The 16,927-nt window shown below is 40.4% G+C and overlaps 2 protein-coding genes across 4 annotated transcripts; both read right to left on the reverse strand.

Moving 5' to 3' along the window:
* Positions 1 to 587: 587 nt before the first annotated feature.
* Positions 588 to 7,278, reverse strand: LOC141831366 (ubiquitin carboxyl-terminal hydrolase 25-like). 3 transcript variants are annotated; one of them, XM_074718723.1, is made up of 9 exons: positions 6,922 to 7,278; positions 6,311 to 6,815; positions 6,146 to 6,221; positions 5,968 to 6,060; positions 2,533 to 2,625; positions 1,616 to 2,427; positions 1,210 to 1,338; positions 957 to 1,089; positions 588 to 889 (listed from the first exon to the last, which is right to left on the reverse strand). In XM_074718723.1, the coding sequence occupies exons 1-8, from the start codon at positions 7,085 to 7,087 to the stop codon at positions 969 to 971; spliced, it is 1,995 nt and encodes a 664-aa protein (XP_074574824.1). In that variant the 5' UTR covers positions 7,088 to 7,278; the 3' UTR covers positions 588 to 889; positions 957 to 968. The 3 variants fall into 3 exon arrangements, with proteins under 3 accessions (XP_074574824.1, XP_074574825.1, XP_074574823.1); XM_074718724.1 differs by having other exon boundaries at positions 588 to 1,089; positions 2,533 to 2,619; XM_074718722.1 differs by having other exon boundaries at positions 588 to 1,089.
* Positions 7,279 to 9,834: 2,556 nt separating this feature from the next.
* On the reverse strand, positions 9,835 to 14,233 carry LOC141831527 (hydroxyproline O-galactosyltransferase GALT2-like). Its single transcript, XM_074718903.1, has 7 exons — positions 13,281 to 14,233; positions 12,364 to 12,596; positions 11,903 to 12,193; positions 10,896 to 11,024; positions 10,620 to 10,793; positions 10,393 to 10,500; positions 9,835 to 10,301 (listed from the first exon to the last, which is right to left on the reverse strand). Exons 1-7 carry the CDS (start codon positions 14,152 to 14,154, stop codon positions 10,095 to 10,097), a joined length of 2,016 nt encoding a protein of 671 aa, XP_074575004.1. The 5' UTR covers positions 14,155 to 14,233; the 3' UTR covers positions 9,835 to 10,094.
* Positions 14,234 to 16,927: the final 2,694 nt, after the last annotated feature.

Raw genomic sequence — 16,927 nt, forward strand, 5'->3', positions numbered from 1 at the left:
TAAGTTGTCATTGTTTGCAAATGGTCAAAGATTCAATCAAAATTGTCCCCAAAAAAATTAAAATTTAAATGGAATAAGTAGTTTGAAGGTGACTTTTAAATGTATTTGATTTTTTTATAGAGTAATAAGATTTTTCTTATGTTTGATTTTAAATAATCGGACAAAAATAAATAAATAAATAACTAAAACTATTGATGACGTCACTTTAATTTTAAAATATCTTCTAATGGCTAATAGTCTGCTTTGTTAAAAAATATTAATATTAATACTTTAATTTTTTGTAAATACACGCAGAACTCACAATTTTACAGATACTTGCTCCAAATATATTTACATTTCTATAAAATAAAAAATAATTCAGAATATGATGCTCTTTTTCAGAATTAAATAATAATAATTCAATACTAACTCCAAACCCACCGAATAATTTCTACCTAAATCAGGATTTATAATCTTTCATTTCAAACAACCACCACGAAAAAATTCTTCATAATTTCCCATAAATAATCAACAAAAGGAATTTTTAATCAAACAAAAATATTCAATATAATCTACTTGTTTATTAGAAATCAAAATTAGCTCTTTTTTTTTATCATACAAGTAATTACTAATCTTTATGTATCAAAAAATTATACTAGGGATAAGAATTAACTCTAATACTTATGCACTGAAACAAATAAAACACCCTCAACTTCGTGGTAAACTTACACATTTTACATGCTCTCGACCTCCAACGGCACAACAAAAATTTCGAAGTCAAAATTGTGAATCTCATTGATGGAGGGAGGAAGAAGAGTTGCTAATGAAGGCATGAGGAACTAGGTGCTTCAGGCAGAGTTTGAAATAGTCGGTTTTATGCCCGATCATCATCCAGTCGCAGCATATAAGACTGGATGAGTGAAAGTTTTTTTTCAGATCTTCGAAATCAGATTGATCAAAATTACTCGAGACCGTACCGTATTCGATACTTAAGGATCTGAAAGAGGTGCTTCTTGACTAAAAGATCTTAGGCGTTCGATGAGATGCTCCTTTAACGATTCTGGAATTTGTGAGATGAAAGTCTTCCTTGCATCACTTATCAATTGTTTCCTGCATTGTGCAAGGGGAGCCACAACAAAGTCAGTGTGCAAAATAAACAGTATCATCTTAAAATTAGAGAATTCCTCAAAAGATAAACTCATTGAGTGCAAAATTCTAGCAGATCTTTACCTTATTGAACTCTTATCATAAGAGACATCTGCTGCTTGCATGCATAATCTTTTTTTAGCTCGCATAAAGTCTTGAACTTTATCCACCCATCCACAAGAGTGCAGTTCGGATGAGGCTTCTCCGGATAGCCTAAAAAGCATCATCGCGATGACGAGAAAGAAATAAGTAAGCACGTCATAATCTACAGAAGATGAATGAAAACTGCAATCCACAATATTGAAGAAGAAAATGTGGGAGAGAGAGACACAGTTAAGTATCATATAAGCACTTCTACTGATCCTATAAGCGCAAGACGAGAATAATATAGAAAATATTTGCACCTGGTACCGACGCATTTCGTTTTATGTCAGTGTAAAGAGTGGCATTAACAGAAATGAAAAAAGAACAGAAAAAGAATGAGACTCACAATTCTTTGAACTTTTCAATTTCTCGAGAATGTCTTTTGCCACATGATATCTGATTCTTGTATGAGCCATTTTCCCTTGGCAAAGCGGTGGAATCATTAGTGCTTGAATCGGAATTTTCCCTGCTTTTCGTATTGTGTACTTCTGGATTAACTTTTTGATGCTTATCAATCTTCAGTTTAACTGAACTGGCATTACCAGAATCTTTTCTTGTAGCTGCTACATACTCAGTGCCCTCTGAGTTTGAGTGTCTCTTTGATGGTTGAGAACACCCATTTCCATTTGGCAAAAGAGGCAAATGCTTATTCTGCTGCCCCTCGGATGATATGTTGTCTACACTAGTGGCATTGAGATTAGAAGTCAACGTCTCGAATTTTTGTACCGTCTTATTTTCACTCAGGGAACTGCTAGCATGTGCTGTTGTGCCTTCTCCACTAGCTCCCTTTTTCTGAATATTAAGGTTCCCATTACCATTTGGTAAAGTCCTTTTTGTCTCAAGATTCTTCAGATTAATTTGTGGAGATGACAATGGTTTGCCGTTCTTCAGCAATGCTGAACCATTATTTGTAGAAGATGCCCCATTGGAATTAGCAATTGTTGATTTTAGAACTTGTACAGTCTTCTGGCTTTGAACACCGCTTCCATTTACAATAGATGGTTTGAAACCATTGCAAGACAAAGCAGATTTGGTTGGCTTCGGGCACCTGTTGGTGCGTATATAAAAAAGCATGTAAACCTTCTCAGACAAAACTTCTTGTGAGCTTGAAAGTGAAACATGGGCATCATTACAACAGAACCATCGACCAGAAGCATCCTATAAAGAATAAACCCGATGAAACATGAATAAAAAAAAAGATAGTACTATATGTATATTCAACAAAATGTTGAAGGTTGAATAAGCAATTCAACAAGTGGCTACCTTAATGTAAGCGTAATAATGTCCAGATTCTGGTGAGAAGCCTGAGTGTACTATACAACCGAAAAGACTGTACTCTGGCTCCAGATCCTGTAACTAGAATAACTCAAGATAAGAAATCTGAATAGCCTTGACAAAAATGCATCATCTGAAGGTTATCCAGCTAACATATTCATAGCCCATCAGTGAAGTAAAGGGAAGGTAAGAAAGGCAATAGGTCATTGCTCCAGCCAACAATGGTAGGAGAAAAAACTAAACTGAATGGGCTTAGCAGGAACCTTATTATCATCCACTAAGAATAGATTAAGCTCAAAGAATAAGCTAAGATTTGTTTAGACGTGAATATGAACTCACTAGAGTCTAGGGTTGATCTAGCTCTAGCTATATGTGCATTCTATATGCAATTAGTGAAAGAATTTAACCTTATTTTTTAAACAATTAAAGTGAGAAAAGCAATAAATATGAATATATTGTGGTCTGTAAATTAGGTATCGTAGTGGTAAATATAAGTGTATCATTTGAATTTGATAGCTTATGCAACATGCAAGGTGAATACACAACAGATCTAGGTGGCATGAACCTTAGAACATAAATATAATGCTTGTAGTTGTGCCAACAAATATCATACACTCAGTTACATTTTCTCCAACAAAAAAAAATCAAGTAGAGTAATAACATATAAAACATATCTATGTCAACAATTAAAAAAAGGGCAGTGTTAAATATGCATGAACTTCACCTCTGAATCAAGGATCAACAAAAAAGAGCAACCGAGAGAGAAATCTGCAGGGTAACCAACATCAAAGAGATTAACTGCAGTGAGGCCTATATGCATGTCTGGCATTAAGAAGCTTGGTGTTTTTCTGCCAAAAAGCAACTTGGGTTGGTTTACATGGATACCTATGACAGTGGCTTCTAGAGCGTGTTCAACAAAATCAAAGGAAGGTAATCTAAGTAAACTAAATCATACTTTGGTCATGACTTCCAGTAATTATCCTACGAATTTGACATGTAACATCCTAAACACAAACTAACTAGCACTCACAATACTCAACTGCACTGATTATCGACTTGTTGCTATCATACAACAGTTTTTAACTCAGCTGCCGTCTCAAGAAACCAACCCATAAAATGCAAAATCAGCCCAGTGAAACTACACACTGATGGCCACTTTCTCTACTGCACCCCTAATGATTCCAGTAACAGAACTAATTGTTCAACCACTGAGAAAGACAAATCGTCTGAAAGTAGGTGCACGAAAATGAAGTTACTGGAGAAATCATCCTTCTGTTTGTGTAATGCCAAAGTTGAGAGGATGGAGAAGAAAAGTCAATAAACCTTAGCATATTAGCATACACTATTATTGAAACAAAATTTCGTAACAAACACTTCCAGAATTCCATGATTAAGTTTCCATGATTAAGTTGTCTTATACTCAACAATGATACTGTCCAAAATGTGCTTCGCAAGCTAGTCTTATGACCTATAGATGATTATAGACTCAATTCTTAGAGAGCCTCAAACTATATGATCCACAGTGCTTAAACCCCAGGCTCATCTTAGTTATTATCCCACTTCCAGCTTGCAATTAAAGTAGCCAGTCAGTGATAAGCTTCTCCACATGATTTTAGACCTGCATGATTTCTCAAGGCCCACATAGCCAAAATTGATCCCTTACAAGAGGTGTGCACTGAACCACCAGGTGATCAATGGGATGCTCTAAGGTCTCTTACCTTGTAATAGAACCACAATTGACGACTTAACCTCCTTGTTAGTCAATAACAAAAGATCACCACCAATAGGAAACATATATTAACCTTCAACACACAACTAGGATAAAAAATTTGGTAAACTTTAGCCAAGGACTAGGAACTAGCGGACCAGAATAGCCTAGTCTGCAAGATTATAAATAGTTCAGATTATAGTTGGAAAAAATGGCTGATCCAGTACAGCTGAGTTAGATCCAGATTGGTCATGTTCAATCTGTTTTTTCTTGATTTCTTGGGCACATGATCAAAACCTAAGAGATATTGTGTAAAGGAACAGTAAACATCTGACTAGTCAGATCTCAATATAAATTGAAAGAATTAAGCATGAATTCGCAAGAGTGAGATGAATCAATTTTGAATTGTGGAACTTTAGAGGTCAATATGAAACATGGAAAGAAGACTAAATTAAGAAGAAATTGAAGCTTGGACCAACAAAGTTAATGGGTCAATGGAACCATCATAATTGATAAAATTATCATAATTTGTAAGATTTTGATTATATTTTTGATATTTAGGAATACCATCAAATCCTATTATGGGTGCTTGCTTATAGTTATGTGTTTAACAAAATTTGTTAGCAACTTATAGTTCTTTTCTCCACTTATTTAAATGTTGTTTCATTCTTCTCTTTTAAAATTTTTTTCATCGATTCTGATCCTACTAATCCATAATGGATGATATTCATATTTTTTGACTTACCTGACATTGATTTTGCCAGATACGTTTTGGATTTGATTGACAACCGAACCTCTCAATTTCAGAATACAGAAAATATACAGGTGGCTTTTCAGGCATCAGATCTTAGGATGCCTGAAAGATTAACATCAACCTCATATTTTTCATAAACACAAACCCAGCTTTCAATCTAAACAGCAAGGATAAACACTTCAGCCTCGATATATTCAACAGTAGCATTCTGTCTGCTACATAAATGCTACTACAAACCTAGATATAAAAGATAGAAGAAACAGAACTCATACGGAAACACTCCATAAGGAGTGCACATGATTCATGAGTAACCAAGAGTCAGTTTATGCTCGTTCAAGGGGGGAATATAGAAGACTTTAAAGCATTGATCAAATCAGGCCATAAAAACTACAAGAGCTCTCAAATCTGAACCAAATTGGTTATGATTGTGACAGGACCAACATCCAAAACATATTGATACGTGAATCATCTTTACTGAAATCACTATAGACAATTTTAACTAGCATTCATTAGCCATACTCTTATAGTTCCAGAGGAAGAAAAGTCTTACATCTAATGACTACGGCGATGAAAGGTAGTTAATCCTAAGATATCCTATATGCATGAATTTTAAAATGTTATCATACAAAATCACACTATGTAGCATTAACAAAGTTAGAATTGAATTGACTATGCAATTTAATAGATTAACATCATTTGTCTATAACTAAGTGATATAAACTGATTTGAATCCTGGAACAAAAGCTTTCTTAGAATACAACTCTTTTCTGCATTTTCAATATTTAGTTCCGAGCTATTTAACAGGTTTACAGATGTTCAGATGCATCAACAGTTAATCACAGAAACCTACAACTTATGTGCTTACATTGGTCATTGCCTACTCTACAAAAGAGACTACTGCTGAACACAATTCAATCAATTGCCACTATAGAATATAACTAGAAGTGTAGGACAAACAAACCTGACTCGTATTGGACATGAACTTTGAAAGCCCAAGAAGCTCATCAAAATCAATGTTTCGATTAATCTTCCCACCGTGTATGCCTTCAAATCTCTACAGGAAATGCATCTTACCTTTAAGATTCTCACAGAAATACAATTAATATATTTGAGGTAGAGAACAACAAGAAAATTTTCACCTTTAGTTGGATGACTAGAACATTTGGTGCTCGAAGTATAAACATCTGCTTCTTTGCTATTGAGAGTTTCTTACAACTGAAATGAAGAAAAATAAATAAATAAATATCTTTTACATAGTTTACAGTATTATGCTAGGAAAGAAAACGTCAGAATGACTCTTTTACTTGCTGCATCTGTATTTATTGTTGCCATCCAATTCTTCAGGCTGAAAAAATCGAGCAAGAGCATCCTTCAAGGAGCTGTTGTGGAAAACATCGAGACAGATATCCAAAATCTCGTCCACCTTGTTCGAATCCCCATTGCAAGCGAGGCACTTCACCTGACTTAGCAACGCCCCTCCAAAGATCTCGTTCATCACTGTGCTGGGCCTCGAGCGCTCCTCCACTTTAGAATCTCCATTAGCCACCCCTCCACTGTCTCCACCACAACCACTTAGCTTGTGGATCTTGAGGCAGGCATTATGGCATGCGTCAATCACATATCGAAGGAACTCGTGAGCGTCCTCCTGGCGCCCCCAACGGAAATGCTCCGCGAATAGAGACAAGCACTTTAGAATCTTGGACGGCGATTCGGTGATATTCGCTCCGTCGAGGGTGAGTGATCGAACGATTTGCCGCTCGAGGATGCAGAAAGGGCACTCCTTCTCCCGATTCGCGCACACCGACTTGCCTGCAAAACAAACAAACCCACAATTAGTTCTCCAAGCACACAAAAAATGGATTTTGATGAGATTTCCAAAAAGGAAAATAGGGATGGGGGCGGGGCTAGGGTTTACAGAGTGAGGAATGGCGGGAGGCAAGGCAGAACTGGGCGAGGGGAGGGGTGTAGGTGAGGCACTGGAGGACGCTATTAAGAAAGCAAGAGTTGCCGAGGTTCTTAAGGCCGAGAGGAGCGGCGCCTCCCCTGCGGCAGCGCGCGTGCCATGTCATCTGCAGACCCATCAACGACCGCTTCCGCGGGCCGCAATAGTGGTTCCGTCGGCGATTCCCCTTTTCCTCTTCGACGCGTCGAAAACCTCCTCCTCTCGCTCCTCATTCGCCCGCATCAAATCCGATGGCTCCGCCGCGCCACGTCTGCCGCACCGGTGCCGGCACTGCCGGTTCCTCGTGGTGGTCGACGACGCCACTCGTCCCCGGATGCCTAGAGGAGGAGGAGAAGGCGGGGTAGGAGGCGAAGGAGGAGGAGGAGGAGGAGGAGGAAGGCGAGGCGGCGAAGCGAGGGAAAGAGACGCGAGAGCAGCGTTAAGCGATCGTTTGCATTACGAAGAGTCGCGGATCCTTCTTCAAGAAGGTGGATACTAATTCGTTACTACTTGGTCGTTTGCCTTAAGAAGAACGAGTTAACTCACGAATCTTAGCATACGTGTCACACATCGAAGAGGACATACATTTCCGTAGTCCGTTGATTCACGCCACGTAGACGTGAAATATATATGTAATATATGTTACATTTGCTTTAATCGGAATATCCGATGCTTCCTGTAGAGCTTCACTCAGTAAAAATAAATTTTTTTTTTGTTTTTGCCAAAATTAAATTAATAAAAATACACATTTCAAAATTAGTGTAATGACTATTTTTTGTTCTAAAAATATCCTAATTTCAGTAAAAACTATGGTTAATTGGGAGTAAGTTTAATATTTTTCTAATTCAATTTAATTAAAATTACACTATTATGTTAAAATATGAATACATTAAAATTTTAAATTTTAAAATATTTATAAAAAAAGACGATGAAAGAGAAGAAGGTCGTTTCTCCTCCTCCGCCATGGCTGCTGCAGCGCCGCTTCACTGCGGCGTCGCACGAGATCGTTAGAGGTTTCTGCGCCAACCATGACCCCTCCTCCTACTCCAAGTTCCAACCCCTTCTCGCCGATCCAACCGGCGTCTTCTTTCTCGGCGGCGGCGGAGAAATCCGACATGGTTCTTTGGCAAAGCTTCGATTTTCCGAATTTCCGTCCGACAAGTTCGTGACCTTTGCCTCTGCAAGATATCTATTTCCTAGGGATCGAAGGTTCTCCATGAAATTGGGGCGGAGCTACTTCGCCTTTTACATGGCGTCGCCTGGAGGCGCTCCGCCGGTGATGTACTGGAAGCACAGCGTCTTGGAAGCCAAGGCCCAGATCATCCCCGGCGGAGGAGCTATCTACGCGCGAGTGGGAGAGGGGTTTTTAAGGGATGTACCAAACCGAGGCGGCCCCTGTCGACGTGCTCCCTTTCAACACCTTCAATCGGCGAATCCACGGGCTCCGGCGCCTGACTCTGGAATCCAACGGCAACCTCCGCTCTTACTACTGGAACGGCTCCATCTGGATCGAGTATCTCCGGGCGATCGCCGACCGCTGCGAGATCCCCACATCCTGTGGCTCCTACGGTCTCTGCGACTCGGACGACAGCGGATGCGGCTGTCTTAGGGAGAAGGGGAGTATGCCAGCCGGCGATCTATGCTGCGCAACGAGGAATCTGTGACCCGTGCACGACACCTCGTGACTCAACGGGGAATCCGCTACATGTGCGCAACACCTGTGACCCAACAAGAAATCCGTGACCCATGCGCGACACCCATGACCCACCGTCGCTGCTGCCGCGTTGTTCGGCCATTGGCGACCTCTCCCTCGAGCGCGATCGACGCGCAATAACGTCGGATTTATAATGAAGAAATAGGGTTGGCAGTGGCGCAGCCGCGATCGACCCTGTTTCCGACCAAATTCATCGTATTCCGATCACTATCTAGTCGGAATTCGTTGTTGGACGGAGCGTCGGTGAGCGGCGCTCCGTCCAACGAGGAATCCGCGACCCATGCGTGACACCCATGACCCACCGCCGCTGCCGCCGCGCCGTCCGGCCACCGCCGACCTCTCCCTCGGGCGTGATCGACGCGCAGCTCATCGGCGTTTCGTCCGACGTCGGATTCCGACCAGATAGTAGCCAGAATTCAACGAATTTCGGCTGGAAACAGGGTTGGCAGTGGTGCAGCCGCGATCGGCCCTGTTTCCGACCAAATTCGTCGGATTCCGATCACTATCCAGTCGGAATCCGTCGTTGGACGGAGCGTCGGTGAGCGGCGCTCCGTCCAACGAGGAATCCGCGACCCGTGCGTGACACCCATGACCCACCGCCACTGCCGCCGCGCCGTCCGACCACCGCCGACCTCTCCCTCAGGCGCGATCGATGCGCAGCTCGCCGTCGTTCCGTCCGACGTCGGATTCCGATCGAATAGTGGCCGAAATTCGATGAATTTCGGTCGAAAACAAGGTTGGCAGTGGCGCAGCCGCGATCGCCCCTGTTTCCGACCAAATTCGTCGAATTTCGATCACTATCCAACTGAAATCCGTCGTTGGACGGAGCATCGGTGAGCGGCGCGTCGATCGCGGCCAAGTCGGCGACCGACAATAGCCGGACGGGGTGGTAGGAGTGGCGGCGATGGCGATGGGTCAGGGCGTCGCGCACGGATCATGCACGACTATGTCGCGCATGATAACATTCTCGATAATTATCAAATATATTTTATAAATTTTTATTTAGTTTAATTGTTTATCTACTAAAAGGTCTTTAAAAGAAACTCAATTCTGAAATCTTTTGAACTGTTCTTTCTTTCTCTCTCCATTTGGCCTCCGAGCCTCTAAACAAATGAACACATCTACATTTTCACCGAGAACTTATGTAGCCTTAATCTCGCAAATGATCTCCATAAAAAGAATGGAAATATGTCCATTTTGCCATTTAAGAAATCAATGGCAAAGTGTGTAGAGGAAATGATGCTTATTGGATCGCAATGGCTCCATAAACTACTTTCTTTTAACTGCAAAAACCTGAACAAGAAGGGTCTTTTAATCGATAAAAAATGGATTTACACTAGCACTAATTCTGTGAGCTGGGCTTTGCAACAAGTTGACTCCCAAGGAGGAAGCAAGCTATCGAAGGAAGCACCAAAATTCAAAATGCCCCAGGTCATCTGAAATTGCAACATTGAGCAAAGCCATGAGAGAGTTTGTCCCAGAGGCAGAGCATCTGCCGTGGCGACTGGTAGTGGGCTGTGTAGTAGTTCTCAAGGCATCCATATTGGCAGAACTTCCAGCTGTGTGAGTACTGAACGGATGTTGTGGTGTTGAATTCTTCGACCCACATGCCCATGCTCACATCTTCCATCTTGAATAGCTGCAACCAGTAAGTGGTAGAAGAACATGATCAAAGGTATTCGACGTATCAGACGATATGAAATTCTAGAGCCTCGAGTTATCAGGCTTACTCTTAAGCTTTGGTTAGCATGTTGGGATACAACAAATTTGGCGATGTCACTTGAAATGATGTACCCGGGTCCATTGGCATATGGAGGATACACCTCCTCTGGCCATTCCTGTAATAAGTCGATTAGAAACTGAGTTAAATGACATAAATTGGCAACTACAAAGATATCGAGATGTGTTGGTATCAGAGTCGCAAAAGAATTGTGTTAGAAGAAGGGAAACTACTTGCCTCAAATGTGACTGCCCATTTTCCACTTCGGAGTGGTCGATGCAAGATGTTTAGGTTACCCAAGTAAAGAGAAGCATGAGGAGCAACCCCTTGAATTCTGCTCATGATAACATCCACCCTAATGAATGTATCATCGTCGCATTTCATGATATATCGTGCAGTTAAATTCTGAACCTATAGGACAAGGATGATAGAAGAGTCATACATCATTATAGATAATGTCTTCTAGGCAAACTTGACACATGATGTTCTAAAGAGTGAAAGGTTTTGACTCACTCCAAATTCACAAATTGCTATTGTTTTAAGTACCACTAGATCATAGTGGTCCATAAATGGCAAAATCACAATATCTCCAAAATACTCGGCCTCTTTCTTCAGTGCTGCATTTAACTCCTTCCTTGGACTCTGATAATGCAATTTTTCATAAACAATAGAAAAGAAAATAGATGCAAAACAATGTATGAAAGAGTTTAATAGTTGTAGTCAAAACAATGAAGCATGTAAATGTGCTTTTGATTGGATGTGTCAACACTGAAGAACACAATCATTTGACAGAATGACCTTAACATAGTGAAAAGCCTCTTTTACTAATAATAGATTTTTATTCGATCGTGACTTGGATAATTCATCAATTTCCATACAGCATCTTAAATGTATATAAAACATACAACATCTAGTCGTCATATATCCTATGAGATGGTTTTGGACTCTTTAGCATGCACAGGATGAAGAAAGATTGTGAAAAACTTATTTCTAAAATGTAAGAGTAAAGAGCACCGAACCATGTAAGAGACTGTTTAGAGATCAATGAGCAGCCAATATTACAATGAAAGATCTCATTCTTCTAAGAAAATGAAGGGGCATAAAGAATTTTGCTTGGAAGTACTAAGCAAAGAGTGCATAAGGCCCTAACAAAGATAAATATAGGTAGATTCTCAATCAACAGGTTAACTTGAATTTAGTACAAGAAGAATCATTACACGACAGAACAACAATTTTCATTTATTTAAGTGCACAGAGTTGGTGGAGGCTTTGAAAGAATCTTAAGAAATACAATCGAAGGTAAGGCATAAATAATGTTTCATATCTATTGTACACATTTTAGTTTGGATAGAATGTGTAAGGTACATTATAACCATTTTATCTGCCTCTTATTGTAGGTGATACCTAAATTGCCAAAATGAAGGTTAGTTCTAGGCTACTTTGAGAGTTCCTTTCATGTCAGTTTTTAGTTACCAAAACATAAACAAGCACAGATTTTAAAATATACAAATACAATTTACCAGTGCAACAAAGAAGCGGGCTACAACAGTTGATGATCGGATTGCAGGATATTGCATCCATGTTTTCCTTATAGCCATACGTTCAGCAAAATGATTTGATGCTGATAATATACCAATGAAAAGTTCTACTGAGCTTTGTAGCAGCGGAGGGGACTTCCATCTCTCTGACATGTCTAATATTTGTTGAACAGAGAAGCTGGGATGTGTAGTAGGAAGAGAAGTAGCATAAACTGAGTGTATGTCAACATCTCCCTTCGTTGCTAAACCAGTTGCATCTTCGAGGGGAAATCCCTGTCCCAGTGCACACAGAGTGAAGATCCCAAGTTACTACGATGCAATAAAGGATTTGACCCAATTCATAGAACGAGCATATTTGCAAATCAAGTTCCTCTAAATCTTTCAAGTTACTACAAATGGAAAAGTAACTTTAAAAATAAAGAAGAAAGGCAAAAATTACATACCGTCCGATATGGGAAAGAAGAAATGTGGCGGCCACCAACATAAATATGGTATCCTTCAACTCCAGCTTGAATTGTTAAAACGAAAAGCTTACCCTCTGTGAATGGAAAAGGCCATTTCATTTCTGGCTTCTTCGCACGACCAATGAATCTCTTCAACCATGAAATTGTTTTTGGTTCTTTCAGGTTAGTAGTATCCTCGTGCTCCCAACTTTCACATTTGACAAAATCATCAACTACAAAACAAGTGAATGTTGCATATTTTAGCCGAAACATAATATCTATGCCCAACCATCACAATATTCAGAAAGTGCAATGGAAACATGAATCATTGAATGAAAGTTATAGAAGCAATGACAAACAAAAGTTTTTTCCCCAAAACCAAAAGCATCATAAGTAGTGAATGTAACACCAAAGGAAATATGAGCCTTAATGACTATTACAATTTTCAGTTTGGCAACGTGCAGGATGCTACATCCACAGCGCTTAGACAATATGCTCGATTGTTATAAGAAATCATGAACATCATCCTCAACAGATAGGTCACACTTGTCTTATTAACTAAATGAACACCAGGCACCAAAAGAAGAAAATAACAATACATTTTGCTTTCACTGCAAAATTAACTAGTCATTGTCCTCTATATTGGAAATTTTAACCAGTTAAGTTGAGGAAAAATAAAAATATAAGAACAACAAGTAACGATACATTAGCATGCACCGAAAAAACATAGTTTTGGGACAGCTAAAACTATGTCAGGTGTGAAGGTATACCTAAGTAAGTCATTGAAAGAAAGCATGATAGCAACAGAAAATTAATTGTGTGCAGGCAAAAATGCATCTCACAAGATGAACCAATACAACTAAAATAAGCATATCATAGTAAAATTAGTGAGCAAGCTACAAGCTATAGAGCATTACCAGTTGCATCATCACCCTTGGAAGCCTCCCCATTGCAGCGCAGTGCCTTTCCCCACTGCATACGGTAGCATGTATTGTGCTCAATGATCGGCTTTTCACTCCAGTCACCCTTAAGCCTTGGATTGAAATGAAGAAGCTTGGGCGGGTCTTCATTTTGCACTGACTTGAGCCCCTGCAACTCTACCATGAACTGGGAAACCAGGACAGTTTGATACTCTTGTCCTCGGCGATCAAGCTGAGGTACATACTCCTTATGGGCAGTGTGCGGCGTGCCCACATACGTGATCGACGACCCTACCGCCAACCCGCAGGGTAGAAATATCACCTGCTCACTCTTCGCCGCGTCCTCATTGCTGCTCATCGACATCGACGACGGGCAAGAAGACTGCGTGTTCCGTTCAATTATGGTAGCAGTCTTCAAGTCAGCCCGGGCATCATAGTTCTCCACCTCCTCCCAAGTCTTGAGGCCAACAGCCCACGCCTCCTGCGCCATTCTCTCCAACTCCGAGAAATTGCCTCTCCGCTGCCGGCCCTGGCCCCGGCCCCGCAGGTACTGCCGCATCACTTCACCGGTGATGCGGCCGTAGCCTTCGCGAAACTTCTCGCTGCGGGCGAGGGCGTCGTATCCGCGTGGCTTCCGTACGGCATCAAAGTTCCGTCCGTCCTCCAACTTCCGTTGTTCAGCGCCGACGATGTCGGACGAACCGGGCAGTCCACTCCCGACTTCATCCAGCGTCCGTTCGAGGCCGACATCGAGGAAAAAGCGGAACTTAAGGGCGATGAGGAGGAGGTAGAGCAGGGCAGCACCGAGGACGAAGAACGACGACTTCCAGCGGCGAGAGAGGACTGAGTCGCCGCTCTTGCTCCGCTTCATCGAAGGCTGCGGAAGCGCTTGGAACTGGGCAAGTGGTCGGATCTAGAGCACGGCCGCCATGGATTCCGGCGGAGGAGGATTTGGGAATCGGATTCGAAGGGCAGAAAGGCAAAAAAAAAAGCAAAATGGAAAAAGAACGGAGCAAGATTAATCAAAGGAAGATGGATTAAGCTGTTATTAGTCTTTAATTATGTAATTAAGATGGGGGTTTTACCTTTTTTTTTCGGGAACGTTAGATAGCGTCTACTGGCTAAGCAGCTACAACTAGGGCTGCGATAGGCACAGAAAGTCGAAATATTAAAATATATATATATATATATATTCATTTATGAATTATAATTACTAAATACTACGAATAAAAAGATATTTCGAGGGTAAAAATAAATTAAGATGGATGAGAGTATTATTTTGATGATAAATAAAAGCATACTATTTTGACATTTCAAATAGCAATAAGGAGCGTTCTTTTAATTTTTATCCACATTATTTTATATGTTATAATAATTATGATGGTAATTGAGACAACTTACATTAATTATGATAGTATCGGTTATAAATTGTGTCAATTAATATTAAAGTAATTTTGATGAGTCAGAGTATTTTAATATAGTTTGAGTAATTTTGATTAATATATAGAAAAAATATATTTTATTATATTATAATTTTAATAAAGTTATAATAATTTTATTAGAATTATAACAGCTACACGTTACTCTCCATTTTAATATTTCCATCTTATAAACTACATCATTAGATTCAATTAATTTTTAATAATTTTAAATAAGTTGATAAATATTATTTTAATATATAAATATTTCATATATAATAATTTTAAAAAATTAAATATATTATAGTGGTTATGATCGTAATTATCATATATTATAATTATTATTGTTATAAAATATTGAAATAAAAGTATTCATGTAGCGTGTTAATATTTTTTTTTTAAGAAAATAATAATAAAGGTGTCCTGCACTCAAACGGCGTACCCATGTGACTACGAGACCTGTTAATATTATGGACTCGACACACCCAATTATTAGTGAGGTATGAAAGGAGGTAGTACTTAACTGGATTAATAATTAGGTCCATTAATTGAGGGGATTAATTGTATTTCGTCGTTAAGGTGGTGCCGGCTACCCGCCGTCAGCCGTCGGGGGCTAATCGACGAGGGCACGTGGAAGCTTTTAATTGGTCCCCAATTCCGAACGAATCTACTGATTGATTCGCCGTTAACTATTATAACATTTATTTCGGATTTTTTTTTTGTAGATTTGTCGTGGTGCATTTTCTATTTAAATTCTTACTAAATATGTATTTTTTTCTATTTGTAGTATCACTTCTACAAAGATCCTCTAACTATTTGTAGCATTGCAACATATGAAATACAATTTTACTCTTCTACTAAGCATCCTTTCTTTTCTTAAACCATATCAATTTTACAAATTTAATTATATACTTTTAAATGGTCAAAGAATACATTTAAAAATTTCACAAATACTATCTCTTTCTCATTAGGCATACCCGCATTGCGACAAAACCCATAAATTATAATAATGTTGAGATCTGCTTTCTTAGACCGAGCGGCTAACTCCCTCTACAGTACCTCGCCTGGATCACTTGAGCGGTCAAGAGGACGAGTAGTAAGTATCCTGCAAGAAAGAAACCCGTGAGATGGAGGGCCAAGGGGGTCCCTGGCGCGACCACTCCGATGCTTAAGTTAGCGGCTAGATGAGAAGAGATCTCTCGAACGAGAGATGGAAGAAAAGTTTTCAGGGCTTGTCTGTACGTACCTTCTCCAGCAAGATGCTAACCCTTTAAGGGAGGAGAAAACGTTGTGTCCCATCTCGATGTGATGGGGGTTCCCTCACCGTTATGAACGTGTCCCGAGGTGTATAAAGGGGGGTATCCAGAGGGATGGTGTAACAGGCGAGTATGTCCCATCGCTATCATACATTAAAAGAGAAGTCGTATCAAGCACGTGCCCCCTTATGAGAGACAGGTGGGAGGACAAGGAGAACATTCATAACAAATAAGGGGCGGAGTGGCCCTTGGGAAATGGAGAGATTGGATATGTCTTTTCTGATAGGACTTGTTGAGTGAGGTAAGGATGCCGAAGCGGAGTTCTACTCCGAGCCGAGGTGGAGCTCGGCTCGGAGAGAGACCTTGTCCCCGTATCGCAAGAGGATTTCAATCCGGAGACTGAACAGAAGTGGAATTCGACTCCCAACCGAGGTGAAATTCGGTCCGGCAAGTGTCCCAGTATCCTGGTTGCGACGGAGTTCGGATCGTCGTGAAGTTACGGATCCGAGCCGAGATGGGGCTTGTCTCGACTTTGAGACGGTTGACGAGGAGGGGGACTGGAGGAGCCGATATTCGTTCACAGGGGTTAACCAAGTGAGTTACCAGAGGCTTAGACTGGGCCTTGCTTGCTTCACCCACCTCCTTGAATGTGGCCATCCTTATTACCTCTTCTGACGTGGTTAACCTAACCTGAATCTTTACGCCCATAGCACGCCCATAACAATAATCATATTAAACGACTTTTTTCTAAAAAAAACACTTCCTGTGTCCTCTTCAGCGGCCCCACACGGTCGGTCCCACAACCATCTGCTACGTACAGTTGATTACGACGGAGGAGGGTATTGCCTGGCTTCGCTACCCTTGCCCTCTTAAAAAATAAAATACTTCATTCAATATAAGTAAAAGTATTGTCAGAGAATCAATTATCGATTAAGTTAAAGATATAGATATCAAACAATTAAGTCAAACA

Source organism: Curcuma longa, chromosome 7 (genome assembly GCF_044706935.1).
Source record: "Curcuma longa cultivar G26 ecotype Majalengka, Jawa Barat chromosome 7, ITB_CL_G26_1.1, whole genome shotgun sequence".
Lineage (NCBI taxonomy): Eukaryota > Viridiplantae > Streptophyta > Magnoliopsida > Zingiberales > Zingiberaceae > Curcuma > Curcuma longa.